The sequence below is a fragment of the Lynx canadensis genome, chromosome D1 (assembly GCF_007474595.2).
Source record: "Lynx canadensis isolate LIC74 chromosome D1, mLynCan4.pri.v2, whole genome shotgun sequence".
NCBI classification, from domain to species: domain Eukaryota; kingdom Metazoa; phylum Chordata; class Mammalia; order Carnivora; family Felidae; genus Lynx; species Lynx canadensis.
The window spans coordinates 65550092-65569517 of NC_044312.2; the positions used below are offsets into that span (position 1 = coordinate 65550092).

At 43.3% G+C, this 19426-nt stretch overlaps 2 protein-coding genes and 2 non-coding genes across 4 annotated transcripts in view; 3 read left to right on the plus strand and 1 right to left on the minus strand.

Annotated features, from left to right (window-relative positions):
* Positions 1-10378, minus strand: part of TRIM66 (tripartite motif containing 66) — a 59078-nt gene extending 48700 nt beyond the window's left edge. The window contains exon 1 of the mRNA XM_030332499.1: positions 7936-10378. Coding sequence (XP_030188359.1) covers positions 7936-7987 — 52 coding nt within the window. The 5' untranslated portion in view covers positions 7988-10378. The remainder of the gene's footprint in view (positions 1-7935) is intronic.
* RPL27A (ribosomal protein L27a) lies at positions 10321-14104 on the plus strand. The gene is made up of 5 exons (XM_030332502.1): positions 10321-10671; positions 11066-11129; positions 11573-11648; positions 12327-12501; positions 13932-14104. The coding sequence occupies exons 1-5, from the start codon at positions 10669-10671 to the stop codon at positions 14058-14060; spliced, it is 447 nt and encodes a 148-aa protein (XP_030188362.1). The 5' UTR covers positions 10321-10668; the 3' UTR covers positions 14061-14104.
* On the plus strand, positions 11828-11957 carry LOC115526634. Its single transcript, XR_003972683.1, has one exon. It is a non-coding gene; the product is annotated as a small nucleolar RNA SNORA3/SNORA45 family (small nucleolar RNA).
* On the plus strand, positions 13676-13806 carry LOC115526633. The gene has a single exon (XR_003972682.1). It is a non-coding gene; the product is annotated as a small nucleolar RNA SNORA3/SNORA45 family (small nucleolar RNA).
* Positions 14105-19426: the final 5322 nt, after the last annotated feature.

Here is a 19426-nt window from a genome sequence, read left to right on the forward strand (position 1 = left end):
CAGGACACACGTCCTCTCTGTCTGGGGAGCCAGCCAAACCTTGAATCAACACCTTCCCAGGTTTCTCGGTCTGCCACCAATCTAAGGAAATCCCAAGCATGGCGAGTCCCAGCTTACAAAACAGATATAGCAGGCATCAGGAGGATTTGCTTTGTCTCACAGATTCCCTAAAGAGTTGCGCTCAGCAATGAGTGTCCCTTGGGCATTTAAATTCCGATTCTTTCTACACTTGAAATTCGGTTCCTATGAAACAGGAAGAGACCTATGATGTGAAGGAGGGGAACCTGTGGTACTTTTGTACTTACCATCTGAGACAGTCCCACAAGCCTTGGCAACCTGCCTCAGATCCTGGATCAAGCCCTGGAAGCAGTCCTTACAGAGCAAATGCTGGCAGGGTAGGAGTCAGGCACCGACAGCCTGCAGGTTCTGTCGGCACAATGAACAGGCCAGTACCACGGGCTCCATATGACCACTCTTGTGTTTCTGGTCAACTAGTGGCAGCCCCATAAAGCTCATACCCATATCTGACCCCATGCCCATGACCGTGCCCAGGACCGGGGCTCTTGCAACGACCTCCTCAGGTATAAAGCAGCGTGCAGAGTGAGCAAGCTCCACTGCCTATAAGTGAAGCACAAAGCAGAGTGATTAATTTCTTTGGGGTGGGGGATGTTCCTGGACAGGCCAGAGAGGACTCTGAGAACTGGAGGCTCGTGCCCTGAAACCTGCAGGGCTCAGCCCCAAACTCTCACTTCTCCACTGTGGAAAATAAAGCCTAGAGAGGTCTGCTAGGTTGTGTGTTTCTTACAAGGTTTGTTTGCCTTCAAAAGTGTCCAAGATCTACCTGTGCTTCTTTTTATTAGTGGGCAAGCCTGGTCCAAGATTTTGGAAAAGAAAAGGAAATGTATTAAAAGCCAAGTTTATACCAGGTGCTTTATATGCTTTATCTCAAACCTCACAACTACTCTTAGAGATAGGCATTATGATACTTCTATGAATTCAGTGAAACCATGAAGGACAGGCTGAGGAAACTGAGGTTCAGAGAGTTTGGGTAATTGCACAAAGACAGATGGCAAATAGCAAAGTTCAAATTCAAATTCAAAATTGGGCTTCACACCCTTACTACTGAAATATTTCTCAAGCTAAGGTCCAACACACATATTTTTGTGAGTTCTCCTCACTATTTTTTAAAATTAGTATTCATTCTGATAAGAATTTTTAAATCTATAAATGTTCCAATTCATCTACATATCCACCTCAACAAGATTTTAGAGGCAGTGTTAAGAGTTTAGGATCTAATTCACACCATGCACTTATTTGTCTCAGGCAAATGGGAAGAGAAAGGGGCAGCCTTAATATGTAAATGATGCATTCTTGCCACATGAAGTCTCAATAACATTGTGGCATGTGGTGAGGAATGTTTCATCGTGCTTGGAACAGATGTAGGAGGTAGGGAAATTAAGCCATCATCACCCTGGCAAAAGTTTGCCACACCTGGCCACACTGGGAGCACCACATTTAAACTGTAATAGCAATTTAGTTCAGCAACACATCATCTGCAAATGAAATTGATATTGTTAATTTGATTGTTTTGGTTTTTTATAACTTGCAAACTGTATTCAATTTTATGTAAGTTTTGTATAAGAGCAAAAGAAGTGTACCTCATTTTATACTTGTACCTACTTAAGAAAGAAACCAAATGTCATTTAATTCACACCTGGAGCTCTGGAGTTATGCAGATTTGACAGAACTTTCATTTCAGTCCACAGTCTTTGGGAGCCAAACCCATTAAAGATGAAGAGTGACAAGGCTGGGAGAGGCCAGGCTGCTTGGAGGCCCAGCAAAATGCCACTAAATAAAATAATGGACGGACTCTCACCTCTAATTCATTTTGGGGCTCTAAGAGTAGTTATTTCCCAGAGGGCAGCATAGTAGTGCTGGTGGAGGGAAGGGCAATCGGTCTTAGAAGGTTTAAGTGTGGCTGAGTTTATTTTGTTAGACTTCGAAAATATCAGACTTAATTATTCAGGACACCAAAGAGATTTTATTTATGTGGGTTATATCTACTACTATTTACCATGTTATGAATGAAAACTGAGATAATTTTAAAATATTAATTCATTTAAAAACAATAAACGTATTACATGTCAACCTGAATAGCATGCTTTTTAGGAAAAAAAAAACTATTAAAAAAATAAATTTAGGGAGAAGAGTGACATTGTTTTTCCTTTTTGCAAACCTCATTAATGTCTGTGTTAATAAAAGCCAGCTGGATTGCCATACCTGCTTCCGTAGTCCATCTGCTGTATGTTGTTCTGTTTACAGTGTATGAAGAAAAGCCAGCCTCGCAGGGCTGTGCAATTGGAAAAGATAAGAGTATTTTTAATTGCCTTATCAGGTAACTGTGGATATCCTTTGAAACTACAACAAGTAGCACTTTCTTAAAGCTTAGTTGTAATGTGGAATCTGAAACTACATCAGTGAATTTTTCTTACCCTGTGACATGAAAATCCACTGGTCTGTCTTGCACTGTAAACTGCCCTTCTACCTAGGCATCATTTTAGAACACCAGGCATCTGTCATTTGGAAAACATTGATCCAATGACTTATGTAGACGCTTCAAACACTGATGTTTCCTTATACGGTAACAAAACATCACACTCTTAAACATCACCTCCAGTCTTATTGGAAAATACTTTATTAGGAAGATGTCAAACTCATAGAGGCAGCTATGCCTTTACCAGAATTCTAAATTTTGCTGAAAGCTCTAATTTTATCATTGGCAACAAATACTGTCAGGTTTTTTTCCTTGAAATGACAAGCTCACTTCATTTTTGAGAGCATATTTGCCATATTCTCAAGTCTGAATAACCACAGTTTGTCTGTCAGCTGTTCTCTCAAGTAAAACTGGTGTTGTACAAAAAAAAAAAAAAAAAAAAAAAAAAAAGGCTAGTTCAGCTTGCAACTCAAATAATAGTACAAGTGCAGTTCCTCACTCTGATAAGTAGAAATGCTTTATGCACACTTCCAGTTTCTTCACAAAGAATATTAAAATGATGCATATATAAGGACTGGAATTTAATAAAATATTGCCTACCTCATCATGGACACGCCTAAGTGAAACTGGCTTCTCCCTTCTCCTCCCGTCCTTTCCCTTTTCCTGTGAGTGCCTAGCAGTGAAGAATACAATGACTTCTACCAGCATCTTTGGCTTTTTACACACCACCTTTGGCATTTGCTTTGGCACTATCAGTGCAAATGCCAATCCAGTGAAAAGGGCAAATAACATTCTGTAGTGTTATGAAAATGGTTTTGACTCTGTGGAAACTTGTGATCCTGTGGACACTTGTGAAAGAGTCTCAGGGACCATCACCATCCCCACCCTGCCCCTGCTTCCTGCCACAGGTCTACAGACCATACTTTGAGAACTGTTGCATTAGGCTTTAAATGACAACTCTGGGAGGGGAGGGTGCCTGGGTGGCTCAGTTGGTTAAGCATCCAACTCTTGATTTCGGCTCAGGCATGATCTTAAGGGTTGATGAGATCACCCTGCATCGGGCTCTATGCTGACGGTGCAGAGCCTGTTAAGATTCTCTTTCTCCCTCTCTCTCTTTCCTTTCCCCGCTCATGCTCTCTCTTTCTCTCAATAAATAAATAAATAAACTTTAAAAATAAATAAATAACAACTCAGGGGATTCAAAGTGGTGGCATGGCTTTCCAACATCAGTGGGCACTACTCAGGGTAAGAATATAAATAAATATTTCACTTCTGTCTTGGAAGAGCAACTGAAGTAACTCAGAGGGTAAAGCTTAAATTAAAGGCACAACCAAACAATAGAGTCTCTGATTTGAGAGTAAAGGGGGAAGGTCAAATGACCTCTCTTCTATCCCCTTCCTCTGGCTGCTTTCCACTATGCCTTAGCTCTTCCCTCTCCTTCCTACCTCCTCTGACCTAGGAAAAGGGATAGAGTATGGCAGAATGTACTTAAGCCAGGGGTAGCAGATTCGAATGCCTATGGGGGCCAGGCATGTAAATAGCGAAGTGCTCCACCTAAAAGAATATGGGTCTCAGGGCGCCTGGGTGGCTCAGTCTGTTGAGCGTCTAACTTTGGCTCAGGTCATGATCTTGCGGTTCATGGGTTTGAGCCCCACGTCGGGCTCTGGGCTGACAACTCAGAGCCTGGAGCCTGCTTCAGATTCTGTGTCCCCCTCTCTCCCCACTCCACCCCTGCTTGTGCTCTGTCTCTCTCTGTCTTTCAAAAATGAATAAACATTAAAAATAATAATAAAAAGAATATGGGTCCACTGTTGCCAAATCTTAGTTTTTCAAAACGCCAGAAATCCAAATTTTTACTTAAACTCTGAAACGTTGGCAACTAATTAAAATTTAAAAACATGAAAACAGGGGTGCCTCGGTGGCCCAGGTGGTTAGGCATCAGACTTTGGCTAAGGTCATGATCTCACAGCTCCTGAGTTTGAGCCCCGCATTGTGCTCTGGGCTGACAGCTCGGAGCCTGGAGCCTGCTTCGGATTCTGTGTGTGTCTCTCTCTCTCTCCACCCCCCTCCCTGCCACACACACACACACACACACACACACACACACACACACACACTGGTACTCTGTCTCCCTCTCTCTCAAAAATAAATAAACATTAAAAAAAAAAATAAAAACTTGAAAACAGCATGAGTCAAACAAAATATACCAGTAATCAGCCTGAGACCTCTGCTCTAAGTCATGGAACCAGGAAACTAGGACTAAATGAAACATGTCAAAGTCTGGAAGGACAGAAAGCCTCACATATAACATTACCTTGCTCACAAATCACTTCCTTTTAACACCCCACAGCCTGATCTGAGAGTTTCTGTAGCCTTGCCAAGGAATGGCAGAGCAAGTCATTCCATGCCACACTGGGGGTAAGAATTTCAAAGACTGTTCACATGGGTAGTACAGAGCAAGTGATCATCAAAACAAGATTCAGTTCAGGAGGAAAAGAGGAGAGAGACACACTAGGCAATGAGAGAACACCCACTCGATGCTAGATGGTTTGAACATGATATATTATCTGTTTACTTGTATACTGTCTATTTTAGACACAGTCCTAGAACAGAACTTAGTCTTTCTTGTTCACCATTGTCCCCACTCCTCACTGCCTGGCACATATACATAGTGTCTACACACAGTATGCACTCAATAAATATTTCTAAAATGAAAGAATAAATCTCAGTATTTTTCATTAGACAAACAAGAAAACTAAGATCCAAAGAGAGTATGTTGTTCATTTAATATCATTCAGCTAGTAAAAATAGAGGTAGAGGGGTGCCTGGGTGACTCCAGATTTCAGCTCTGGTCACGATGTAGTGGTTGGTGGGTTCAAGCCCCACATCAGGCTCCGCACACACTGACAGTGTGGAGCCTGCTTGGGATTCTCTCTCTCCTCTCTCTGTCGCTCCCCTGCTCTCTCTCTGTAGATAAATAAACTTAAAAAAAAAAGGGGGTAGGAAATGAACCCAAGCTTCTATGTTTTTTCTGCTGATTTTATCATCTGAAATTAAATTAAAATCCAAATATTTAAGCCCTTCCTTGTTGTGCTATTGGATAAACTGTCCTCTAATATCCTCGAATTCCTCTCTTCACATTTTGCTATTCTGAGTTTAATGGCAGCAAGGTTTTCCACCCTAGCTTGCAACAAAGCTTCTAGGAATACATTTTCCATGTAGTATAATGAGATTTTTAAAAAATCTATTCAACAGCGTTAGGAAAGACTCCTGGAAATTCCTAATCTTCAAATTAGATTATTTTTACTTTGTGCTCAAGAAAACCCTGTGGTCCTATGGATTTTTCTCTAAATACTATATTGCCATTTATCAAAAACTACTGATAAAGGCAAAACAACAACAACAAAACCCCCCGAGCCTGGTGTAGCTGAAAGTGGTAACTATACATGCTGCTGGTGCATAAATTGGTACAATCCATTTGGGGAAAAAAACAGCATAAAATGAATCATAAAAATGTTCATACCCTATAATACAGCAATCTCACTCCTGGGAATTTACCCTAGACAAGCTATTCAATAGAAGAAGAAAAAACACATACACACAAATGTCCATTGCATCACTGTCTCTAATAGCAAAGAACACAATAAGAACAACAACCAAAAACACAAAAAGAAACAAAAAAAAATACAGGAGAAAATGGCTTAGTAAGTTACAGTACATGCTGAAGATAAATCAGTCTTAAGATATTAAAAATAATAATCATGAAGACTGAGTAGTGATACAGAAAAATATCACGGTATTAAATGAAAAGCAGAATACAAAAGGATTTGTATGCTATGATCATCAGCTTTGTAGATAGCTATGTCTCCACGTAGACAAGAGCTGAAAGTAATATTCAGACATAAAAAAGCATTATAAAGTGTTATCATTTGAGATGTTTATACTTATATTTTTAAAGATTTTCTTTAATGTTTTACTGGATTTTCTATTACATGCTATTTTTAAAATCCTTTCTGAAATACATTAGGATTTCTGAGTTTTTCTAGAACTCTCACTTAAAAAGAACAGAAACCCTAGGGCGCCTGGGTGGCTTAATTGGTTGGGCGTCCAACTTTGGCTCGGGTCATGATCTCACAGCTCGTGAGTTGGAGCCCACTTCGGGCTCTGTGCTGACAGCTCAGAGCCTGGAGCCTGCTTCACATTCTGTGTTTCCCTCTTTCTGCCCCTCCCCCGCTCACACTCTGTCTCTCAAAAATAAACATTAAAGGGGCGCCTGGGTGGCGCAGTCGGTTAAACGTCCGACTTCAGCCAGGTCACGATCTCGCGGTGCGTGAGTTCGAGCCCCGCGTCGGGCTCTGGGCTGATGGCTCGGAGCCTGGAGCCTGTTTCCGATTCTGTGTCTCCCTCTCTCTCTGCCCCTCCCCCATTCATGCTCTGTCTCTCTCTGTCCCAAAAATAAATAAACGTAAAAAAAAAAAAAAAACATAAAAAAAAAAAAAAAAAAAAGAACAGAAACCCTGGCTCTTTCCATCTTAAATTAACAATCTTTACTTGAAAAAGGAAAGCAACATAATCTTTCCAAATGTCCAAACCTAAAGATGGAGAGCAAGAAAACAAGGTTGGATCTACCCAGGCTGTTGTTGCCATGTGAAGGACTGCTAAGGAACTCAGGAACCCAGAGAGGAGAAAAAGAAAAGGAGACCACCAGAGCCCTCTTCAGGGTGCGGTGTGTTCATAAGGTTCCCTAGAGAAAGGCGTGGGTTCCAGAAAAGGTTAGCACCACATTTACCTGTCTCGCCAGGCTGCTGTCTGGCATCATCTCCCTTCTGCTCATTTCACAGATATTTTCTGAGGCTCTGACTCTCTGGGGGAGCCCATATGCCTGAGATGTCACAAGACCACACTCTACTTCAGAAGAGATGTCACAGAGAAGCAGGCCTCTCAGAGGTCATGTCTCAGCACTTTCCGTGTGCCTGGTGGAGAGGGACAGGTTACCTAATACCTAATGTCTGGATGCTACTCAACTTTGCAGATACAGAACTTGCTGTCTCAGAGCTGGTCAGCCTAGGGAAACTGACCCACATTGACAAACCACACATGAGCCCTTAGGAATGAAAGGGAACCTGCTAGAAACCAGAGCCAGACAATCACCCAGGGAATTCCCTCCACCGTGATAGAACCATCAATGAGAAGAATGTTAGGTGAACACAGAACCCAACACAGAGTGCTGGTCCACTCGGAGAATTTCCATTCAGATGGATGGCCTGAGGGATAGGATATAGCTCCTCTATAACCAAAGAACCTGGCAAAACTATCCAGAAGCAGTGCCAATTACCCAGAACCCTACCTATACCCCCTGAACAGTATTTGTCCTGGCTCTAGGCCCTCCTCACAAGACACTTGATGGTTACCTTTCATTCCCAAAGCTCTGCCCAGCTTACCTCCATTCACAGACCATGTTCCCAAGGGTAGTTTCCAGGTAGCTCGGTTCATCCCTTGTGCACTTTCTGGCCAACTTCAATGTCAAATACAGGGTGATCTCTTCTTAGACCTTGCCCCCGACTCTCAAGACCCCTGTTTCTGCTGGCCACAGGTAGTATGTGATTGAGGACTGAAGGAGAGGGAGTGGTCACTGAGGTAAAAGCAGATCTGGAAAGAGAAGACTAAAGGCTAGGTAGGCCCAGGCTCTGTATCTTGGCAGCTCTGTAGCCATCGGTAAGTCATTCAAACTTCTGTGCCTCAATTCTTTCATTCTCATTCATAAAATGGAGCTGGTAGTGTTGACCTCTCAGGCAGAAGCAATTTGTAAGATTGCAAGGTGTATTTGGCTATTATCACTCTGGACTGGAGTGTTCTGGGAAGAAGCAGAATATAAGGTGGGCCCTAAACGTTGAGGGAGATTCAGGATATCTGTTCAGGAATAAGATGAGCAGTATAGGCATGAGAAATGGCACCAGCACAGGCAAAAAGGTAGAATGGACGTAGCAAGTTTGGCTACAGTAGAAAGCTGGTATAAGAGGAAAAGCTGAGGTTGGTTTGGAAAGGCACATAGGCCTTTCTGTAGGTAATAGGGAGCTATCCAACTTTTTGATCAAGTAAGTGAAAGGATGAAAGTTATGTTTTGGGAAGATTAACCTGGCAGAGGTGTGAAGGATGAAGGGACTGGAGGAGAGTTAGAATGCAGGCAGGGTGCCACAGGAGGATGCTGAACTCGGGATAAGAGACATGATGAGGGTCTTAATGAAGGCAGTGTCATGGGGGCTTGAAAGGAGGAAGCAGATTGGAGATAGAGAACAAACGGATATGGTGACAGTGTATTAGAGGAAAAGAAGGCTCGGGAACAATTTTCAGGTGTCCATGACATCACTATCTAAGTGGACATGAGCACCACTCACCAAGATACAGTATAAAGGAGAAGGCACCGGTGAGAAAGGAAAATTGAAGTCTTTGAATATGTTTACCTAGTTTGTCTGTAGAATGTCCAAGGAATAATAATCAGAAATTAAGTAAACACATGAGTGTGGAGCTCAGCAATAACATTGTGAATTGAAGCCACCCAAAATAAATTCACCCAAGAAGACTGTGTATTGTGAAAAGATAAAGAGCAAGAACCGGAGGGTGAAAAATATCACCACTTGAATGGTTCATAAAATTAGAAGAACCTGAAAAGGCTGTGAAGTGGCCAGAGAGACAAGAAGAAGGCAAGAATTTCTATAAAGAAGTGAAAGAGGTAAAGTACAACAGAGAGAAGTGGTATGAGGAATAGGAAGAGTCCATTCAACTGGTATTTGTTTAATTGATGCTTCGAAAAAGAGCAATTTCATTGAAGTAGTGTAGCTGAGGGCTAGATTACAGTGGATTAAACAATGAATGGGAAATGAACAAATGGACAGAATTTGTAGACTTCGCTTTTGGGGAGCTTGGCTGTAAAGGAAAAAGCCAGGGTAGCAGGTAGAAGACAGTCAGGGAGAATTTAGGATATTTAGCTAAAATATATTTTAGCTGACAGGAATGGGGCAGGGAAAATAAATACACACACAGAGTAATTGAAAGAATGGGATTTCGAACACTGATTGAGACTCGAAAGAGGGCTCTTCCAGTTAGTGAAGACAGGGAGGTGAGAGTAGTTACATTCGGTCACTTAATAATTTGTTGAACATGCACTACATGCCAGGAACTGGGAGTGCATGGATAAAAGAAAATATTCCTGAGCCGTTAAGGAATTTGGTCTAGTACGGAAGACAAATGTGGATCAAGAATTATATAAGAGCTATGTACTTGATTGTGTGAGGGCACAAGTGGGGAAAGTAAGCAACAATGACTGAATGGGTCAGAGAAGTTTCACAGGAAAAAAGACACTTGCACTGGGTCGAAGTGAACAGGGATTCTCTAGTCCAGGAGAGGGAGGTCACGGCCATGTCAACTAGGTTCAAGTGAAAATTCAAACTGGGTGGTTAGAAAAAGTATTTACAGAGTCTGTATATAAAGGACCATAAAGCAACCAGGTATACTGGTGCCTGAAGTATATCAGATTGTTCAATCTGTGGAGGCCCAGAAGATAGCACAAGGGCAAAGGAGGAATTAAGACCGAACGCCTCCCTGGAGTGTAGGTCAGCAGGTGCCGGTGGGTGGTGGAGACATCTAGTGAAAGACTCCACAGGTAGCAGAGCGAGACACCGGTAAGCACACTGAGGATCAAATAGCGTCTCGCGAATCCTCACTGCTGCTGGGAGACAAGACGGCAACCGCTACCGCCAGGGCCGAGCAGACCGCAAGAACGGAGCGAGACGCGTTGGACGACTCAGAACTGGGGCGTCTGACGGGTACGGTGGCCTAGTCGGGTTCCAGGGCCAAGTCACCGCGACAGCTTGGACCATACAGCGCCCCAAGCGACGGATTCCGCGAAAGCTCTCAGCCTCAGAGCCAGAGCGAAAGAAGATAGCGACCAGCACGACTCCCACACGTCAGGGCCACTGGTATTTCCTGGAGAGGACCAGGACACCCCGCAGAAAGAAGCAGGGGCCAGCCTTGTAGTCACGCGAGACCCGCGAGACCCAAGAGGCCCCGCCCAAGGCCGGGTCTCCCTGGCCGGAAGTGAGTCTCATTGGCTCCGCCTCCGTTGTCAGTACCGCGAGATTTCGCGGAGGCCTCCCTCTTTCTTCTGGGCCGCCGACATGGTAGGTGCTTATTTTCGTGCTTCCCCGTTGTTGCTGGTTCAGGCCGCGAGCTCCACTCGCGTTGCACCCCAACCACCCACCCCTCACCTTAGCCCGGTCTCCCAGGCCGCGCATGGCAGGCCTCAGCGCAGGGTGCCCGGCAGGGGCCTGGGACCTTGGGGCCGCGTGCTCCGCTCGGAGTTTGGGTCTCTGAGACATGCGGGCCGGCGCGCTTGGGCGCCGCCCTGATGAGGCCGCTTGTCCCCAGGCCAGTTCGTAATATCAACTTTGCTGAATGTGCTGCAAAGCAGATCTTAATTCCCCAGGCCTACAGACGCCTCGCAGACGGGCAAGTTGGCCCCCTGCCACACCTACCTCCCTTTGGCCTTAATACCAAGCACCTTTTTTCATACAGCCATCCAGACTGAGAAAGACCCGCAAACTTCGGGGCCACGTGAGCCATGGCCACGGCCGCATTGGTAAGTGCCGGCGTCCCATCCCGGTCTGCTTTGAACTCCCTGTCGGGTGCTTAGCTAGCCAGGAAGTAGGTAGGGTAGAAGTGGGTTAGCTTTGTGTGGTCATTCGGATTAAGTTTGAATGTTAGCTGTTTTTTTTCTTTCCCCTGTGAGAATTCTCACCAGTACTCCATTTTTAGGGAATTTCACATCATTTGGAGGAATGAATGAAAACTGGGGCAAAGTGTTGAATTGATTGAAGGCATGGAGCACTGTGGATAGTGCTGTGATGTGGAACACTGCATAGAGATGTTTCACCTGGAGTTTGAAGGAATAGCAATGCTTAGAGAGGTATTGTAGACTGGGAACAAGATAAGTAGAGATGCAGAAATGTGGGGAAATGGTTTTGGGAGAAGAATTGAGGGGCTGGTGAGGGCTATGTTAACTGTAATTTTGTATTCTTTCAGGCAAGCACCGGAAGCACCCAGGAGGCCGGGGTAATGCTGGTGGCATGCATCACCACAGGATCAACTTTGACAAATAGTGAGTGCCTCTTAGCTGTACTGTACTTTTCACTGGCACTGGCAGTCTGCATTTAGGGGCAGAGGGCTGCCCTAGAACACCTTTAATGGGAAGCAAGCCTCTTACCACTCAAAAGCCTCGTCTGTTCCTGGCTTTTACCTTTCACCAGGTTACCATTTGATGTGAACTGAGAACTTGTCATCGAGGCTAGAGTCACGCTTGGGTATCAGCTATTGCCTTGGTGTGCTAGAGTCCTCGAAGAGTAATTGCTGACCTTATTCACTGGCTGTGACCCTCATGGCATAGTCAGTCACCGGGTTAGTGACATGCATCAGATTAACCTGTATACCTGTTAGATTCACTTATTCCCTCAAATTTGCTTAGAAAACCTCTATTCTAAGAATGTGTTGATTTTCCATAAAATGCTGTCAAGTGAGCTGGAAGACCTTTAGTCTTGGCACTGCCTCTTACTTTCTAAGTGACTTCTGGTTCCTTGAAATAAGGGTAGTTTTTTACTCCTGAACATCTTTGGAGGCTTTTCTTAAAGATTTGTTTTAATTCAGCAACGAATGGGGTATCTGCTATTTTCACTATAATCCACCAGTGAACAATTTACACTATAACTGAGGGAGATGGACAGTGAGGATGGTAAACGTCACTAAAGGGAGATCATTAAAGTGATTGCCCGTCTCTTCCCAGTCATCCAGGTTACTTTGGAAAAGTTGGTATGAGGCATTACCACTTAAAAAGGAACCAGAGCTTCTGCCCAACTGTTAACCTTGATAAACTGTGGACCTTGGTCAGTGAGCAGACACGGGTAAATGCTGCCAAAAACAAGACTGGAGCTGCTCCTATCATTGATGTGGTGCGATCGGTGAGTGAATATTTGTTACCTTTATATGGTTCTTGCGTCTTAAAATTCTTCGTAATCTAATCTACTTGATCTCCTGCCTGGAATCCATACCCAGTTATCTACTAGACAGTTCCACCTTTGGGGCGCCTGGGTGGCGCAGTCGGTTAAGCGTCCGACTTCAGCCAGGTCACGATCTCGCGGTCCGTGAGTTCGAGCCCCGCGTCAGGCTCTGGGCTGATGGCTCGGAGCCTGGAGCCTGTTTCCGATTCTGTGTCTCCCTCTCTCTCTGCCCCTCCCCCGTTCATGCTCTGTCTCTCTCTGTCCCAAAAAATAAAAATAAACGTTGAAAAAAAAAAAAAAGAAAAAAAAATATTTAGACAGTTCCACCTTTTAAAAAAAAAAAAAAATGTGTATTTTGAGAGCAAGAGATTACTTGCATGCAGGAGTGGGGAGCGGCAGAGAGAGAATTCTGTTGCAAGGCTCAATTCCACAAACTATGAGATCATGACCTGAGCCGAAATAAAGAGTTGGACACTTGACCGACTAAGCCACCCAGGTGCCCTCAGACTGGTCCACCTTTTGATAGAATTGTCACAGCTAACTCACCAAAATTGAGCTCAATTGTGATTCAAGCAAAACATTGGAAGAATAATAATCTTTCCAGTCCCTCATTCATTCAAGTACTTGTATTTGTTCTTTCTTGAATGTTTTTCCAATCCATAATTTCATTCCCACTGTTGCCCTGATTTGTACAGGTTTGCATTTCTGGCCTGAGCTTTTGGCAGTATGTTAACTCAACTGGCTCTGGTCTGCTTACATGAGGCACAGCTCTTGAATCTTTATTCCCCTTACAGAATAAAGTCCTAATATGTTTGATTGTTATTTAAGGAGCTACATTATCTGAAGAGATTCCCACCCACACCCCAAAACACTGATGATGACAAAGGATTTTTCTGTATCTTTTTGGAGCTCTGGGCGTAGTGTCAGCTCCCATGGGTGTGGAGGTATTCTAAATCTTAAGGGGGCTTTCAATTAAGTTTTAGATCCCTTTTCCCTGTGTAACATCACTTGAGCAATTTTCATGGTCAGGACTTCTTGGAATACTGCTGGGAATGTGGTTTTCCCTTTCTTTTTTTTTCTTTTTCTTTTTTTGTTGTTAATCAGCTAGTAATTGGAGAGGGGAGTTTGTGCTTTGCCTGAGGCTAGAGTCACATCCTGACACATCTCTTGTCCTGGTGTGCTAGAGTCCTCAGAGAGAATCCACTGGTCTTGATTCACTGGCGAGGGCATTCTGTGCCCCCGGTAGTGCCCAGATCAGAAACATGCCCTCCCAGTTCCTAGATGGAGCAGATTGGCAGACATCTTTTTTTATACGCATCAGGAAGTTGGTACCTGCAATGGTGTGTGTTATGAACTCTTTTTTTTTTTTTTCTTTTTCCCAATCTCTCCAGGGCTACTACAAAGTATTGGGAAAGGGAAAGCTCCCCAAACAGCCTGTCATCGTGAAGGCCAAATTCTTCAGTAGAAGAGCTGAGGAGAAGATTAAGGGTGTGGGGGGAGCCTGTGTCCTGGTAGCCTGAAGCCACATGGAGAGAGGTTCATTAAATACTAACAACTGCTTTTCTCTTCTGGTCTGGGTGTAAGTTCTTTAGCACCCCTGCCTCTCTTACCTGTACATTTGAAAGCCACGTAACAGATCCAGGAGTAAGGGTATGAGGGCCTGAGCTCCTTTGCCAACTCAGAAAATGTGCAAGAGATAGCACCAGTACTTAAAAGGACTTGGCCCATTACCTACCTTGAACATTTATAAAGTTGATAGCATATTTGTGGATCTTAGAGTTGAAAGGCCTGTTTTGCATTGTATACTCTGAAAATACAGTGAGTGGGAGAATACCCTTAACTGTCATGCATGGCTCTCAGGGGGGAGATTCGGGATTTTTGTGTGTGGAGGGGTTTGTTTTGTTTTGTTTTGAAGTAAGCTGTACACCCAGTGTGGGGGCTTTAACTCATAACCCAGAGATCAAGTTGCATGCACTACTGACTGAGCCAGGCACCCGGAAAGAGGAAGACTCAGTTTGATAGGCACATTTTAAATAGTGAACAATGTGTTAGGATTGAAGCAATTGTGAAAGATGTAATTCCTGAAACTAAAGTTTTTCCTCCTTGGCTCCCTCATCTTGTACTGTTCTAGTCATAACCAAAATCTTGAGATGGGGCCTACCAATCTGAATGTTAAGTGCACCAGGGCTTTTACACATCAGAGTGGTTTGGAATCTAGAAAGCCTGTGTCCTTGTGCAGAGGAGTCGTAATGTTCAAAGAAATACATCATGAGATATTAATGATTCTGGTCTGAAATGTACCTAGTATAGAATTTGGGAAATCCTAAAAGCCAGAAGCTGGAATCAGGTGAGGACTTTGTAGACCCTCAAACATAAGGAAGCACAGGGGAGCAAACTTTGTAGATTTGGTTAAGAAAAGTGCCAGGAAGGCTTTCCTCCCTTGTACAAACAACTTTATCATTTGGATTTGCTTCTCTGTAATAGTCCTGATGGAGGAAGATAAAACCCATGGGTTTTCCCATAGTGTACCTATAAATGGAAGCTGAGGCCATCAGTTTAAACAGGTTATAGTTGATAAGAGTAATGTTTAATTGATTCCAAATAGACACTGAAGATCCAAAGATGTATAAATACAGTATCTTAAAAGATTGAGATGAAGTTTGAGATTGCAGTCCAAACCATAACAGCTGTGGTGGCTTAAGTTTAGTCCAGTTTTCTCATCTTTAAAATTGAGGATTGTGTGGATTAAGTAAAATGGAAGGCTTTACTAAACCTTTTTGACAGTTAGGGAAGCAGACAAGAAAAGCCCCTTGGTCTGATTAAGTCAAGGCAAAATGATCAAAGCAGAGGAAAGAGCATACATGCTTACCAACTTGGAAAAGTTAAGCAAGTGTTAGGTGGGCAGTAAGCATTCAAGGGAGAATGTAGTTAGGGAGTGGGCTACAGTGGGAGAAACAAGGAAATGGGAATGAGAAAACAAAGTAGGATTCACAAGACCCAATGGACAGGACTTGGTGATTGGGTGAATTGGGGTAGGGCTGACCAGCAAAATGGTTAGGCCTGGACAGGTTGGGTTTAGTGAAAGATAGATGAAAATTAGTTCCTTAATAGCCAGGGTCTTTCTTGGAAATTCATTATTTGTACCATGTAGCCTCACTGTCCATAAACAGGATGGGGTTGAGTGGGATAATACTCCTTCCAATCCTGTTGTAAATGGACATCCTGAACGTGAAAGTCCCTCAGCTATTTTAAGTCGAAGACAGTTGAGGTACCAGACCATGTACCTGGCCTGGGAAGGGCAGGGTCAGTTGCCTGGTTCATTTACTCAAGCATCTACAACTAACAAGTTGGCAGATGCTTTGATTTTTTTTTTTGCAGGTTTAATGCCAAGGAAGTTAAGTGACCAATGAAAAGCCATACGTTCATGTTCCTAGCAGACCTGTAGTGACCATTTGGCTCATTTGATGGGACCAAATGCAAACATTACACTGTGACTTTGTTTCAGTTGAGTGCAAGGTACCACTGCTTAGATTAACAGTGGTCCACGCGGAGGTAACAAAATGTTGAAACTGCTAAGCTTTGAGCCTGCCCTGTAAGCACAGAGGCCCCTACTGCTAGGTCTCTAGTAGCTGATATATGTATATAGAGTTAACGCCCACCCATACATGGGGAACAGAATTTTGTCAGATACCCCTGTAACTCCCATTTCCTTAAACCATTCGTTTACCTATTCAAATTGTGAAAAACATTGTTACCAAGCACATAAGGTTAACAGCTAAATTTTCCATAAGATTGAATTGCCAAGGAGATAACTTCCGGCCTAAGGTACATGTGCTTTATATTTTTATTCAAACCTCGAGGCTGTAGCTATAACAAGCTTTGTTGGCAATAACGGCCACATAATTGCAAAATGGGACCCCGTTATCAAAATCTGCTAAAAAGAATTGTTTTAAATTCAAATACGTGCCTTCTGCCTGGGTAGGCTCAGCGTCAACATCCGCCTCCATTGGAAGGGAGGCTACGGGGATGACAGCCAGAGACCTGCAGAGGTTGGCACTCCTGTGCCTGCACTCACGGGCGTACACCGCCCCACCTTGGCGACGCCGTCATTCAACACCCACGTTAGGCAGCTCTGTTCCGTCAGCCCCTGAGAACTACTTCCGGCGTGTGTGAAGTTCTGGTTCCGGGGTCACGTTGACCTTTACCACTCCTACGGCCGGAAGCCCTTTCGGCGTCTGCTCAGTTTCAGTGCTCAGCCAGTTCCGGCAGGGGGCGGGCCGCGCTGCGTCGCGCGGCCGGGAGACTTTCCCCTGCAAGGCCGGGTGGGGGAGTTAAATACCGGCCCGCTCCCGGGGGGAGGGGGGGGCCCAGCTAACCTCACAGCGCTTTAGATCCTGCTTCGGCCTCACTTGCGTTAACATGGCCTTTATACACGTTAGAAGGGGAATTTCCAAACTTCTCAGAATTAGTTTCAGTTTTCAAAAAGATGAGCGCCGGCTATGTTCAAGTTATTTTGGGTACCTGCTTGTACACACGCGGGAATATTCTGGAAGAACATAAAACTGAGCCGGCATTTCCTCATGAACTTTGGGAGAGATGTATGTTTCAGTAGTTTGAGTTTCTTGCTTACCCAAATGCATATTATTTTCATATTAAAAGGCAATATAAATGGACAGAAAATAATTTGAAAGCTACCAATAGCTTGCCAGTACTGAAAAGTAATATTTTCTCTTGGTCTAGAGTTTTCATGACCTTTTATATGATACCCACCACCACCTGCATAGGCAAATAAACCTAAGATGTTTTGTAATGCATACCACCACATTATCTGGCTCAAGAAAATAATTTTGTGTATCATCCTTAAAAGTGTTAAAGCATTCATTATGCTTCATTCTGGCTCTTTGTTTTACTTTTATTCCCGCTTTAAGTTTTTTTAAAAAAAATAGTTTATGTATCTTTATAAATAAGTCATTTTGGGTACAAGGTAAGTTACAAGTCTACATGGGAAATAAAGGGTATTATTTTTAACAAAAATATAACTGAGCTGTGATTATAATCAGAGTGATTTTCTTAGGTCTCTAATTTCACACACCATTCGATGTGAGCCAGAGTTGGAATAATACCGTTTTCCAGGGGCACTCCTTCAAAATACTGCCCTTAAGCCCACACTCCTCTCCTCATTTTTGACACTACTGCTTACAGAGCATGGTTACTTAGTAAAGAAAGAGAGAGAGAGAGAGAGAAAATAAGCATTTAAAGATATAATGGGGCAGCCTGCCCTGCTCTACCATACTGATTGAGGAGAAAACCCTGGACCTTTTTAAACTCCAGAATAGAGGGCTGACACTCCACAGATATTGGGGCTTCTGGTAAAGGAGACAGCACTGTATTACCCCTGAGCAACGGACCCAGGGTTGTCAGAAAGGCACTATTTAAGGACATTTGTTCTCAATGGTGGCAATACCACCCTTTAGGGGGTGCAATTTGGAAATAAATGGGGAGGGAAGTTTTTGTCACAGGGAGGGGAAGCAACCAAGCATGGTGCTAAATGTCCTGCCATGTATGGGGTTGATTCCAAACAACAAAGAAAATTTTAGTTTAGATCATTTTACACGTAATAAAAAAGCTTTTTTTGTTCCAGTTCATATACTTCTCAGCTTTCCAGGATTCCAAATGCTGTTTAAGTCAATGGAAGTTCGTACTGGGTTTTCTTCAGAATACTACCAAAAGTTGTTCAACTCTCTTAGTACGTACTCAGTAGAATCTGAGTTACTAATACAAAACACTTTTCCCTGTCTGCATGTGTAGCTACTGCGTTCACAGTAACTCTATGTATAGGTGTGAGCATTTGACCTCACTGTGTCTTCTAAGTGTATCTGTGCCCAAGCATTTACATATTTAAATACATGTTAAAACAAAATACTTTTATTTATCCCTATTTATATTAAAGTTAAGATGTGTTTAGGTAGGTTATATTATCTATGAATTTCATTTCAAGATAGTAAAGGGTAGAGTTAAGAGTATTTGCTATAGAAAAGTAGTGTTGGATGGTGATAGGGTTGAGAACCATCTGTTTAGGGGTCAAGAGACCATGTGAAACAGAGCTTGGAAAGAAGTCCTGACCACTTTTGGGGGAGCCTGGGTGGCTCAGTCAGTTGAGTGTCCGACTTCGGCTCAGGTCATGATCTCACAGTTCATGAGTTCGAGCCCCGTGTCGGGCTCTGTGCTGACAGCTCGGAGCCTGGAGCCTGCTTCCGATTCTGTGTCTCCCCCTCTCTCTGCCCCTCCCCTGCTCATGCTCTGTCTCTCTCTCTCTCTCTCTCTCTCTCTCAAAAATAAACATTAAAAAAAAATTTTTTTTAAAAAAGGTCTGACCACTTTTTGTCAACCCCACACCAGATCCCCTGGTCATACCCTCCTCTACATTCCCCCCAGAAATTTCTGTGTCTTGTCCATAATACTCACCATATGGACCTTTGCAGCCCAACCAGAGGCATCATGTGCCAGTACTGATTACCTGAATTAGGATGAGAACTGTGGCCATCATAGGAGGAAGGAATCCTTTGGGTTAATCTTAGGTATCTTAAGATTTTAAAGATATATAAAAGTTTCAAATTTTCTAAAAAAAGCATTTATACCTATATATCATGTGATCTGATCACGTCTTAAGTGTTCTTTGAAATCACGTTAAAAAAGAGGAAATAAGAGAAGGAAAGAAGGAGCACCTTTTGGAAATTATTATTATATTGTTAAAGAATCCACTTCTATGACTATCATGAAGCCAAGGACGGTAACTGCACTGGACTCTGGACTTTATGGTTATAAGCAGTTTTCTCTCTATACCTGGAAGATGCCAAAACCAACTATACAGTAGGCTTTTTCAGAG

Bases quoted from the DNA above. Each gene is read 5' to 3' on its own strand.
- RPL27A (XM_030332502.1), top strand. The intron at 11,130-11,572 runs GTAAGTGCCGGC...GTATTCTTTCAG, and splicing joins CCATGGCCACGGCCGCATTG to GCAAGCACCGGAAGCACCCA. The intron at 11,649-12,326 runs GTGAGTGCCTCT...GTCTCTTCCCAG, and splicing joins AGGATCAACTTTGACAAATA to TCATCCAGGTTACTTTGGAA.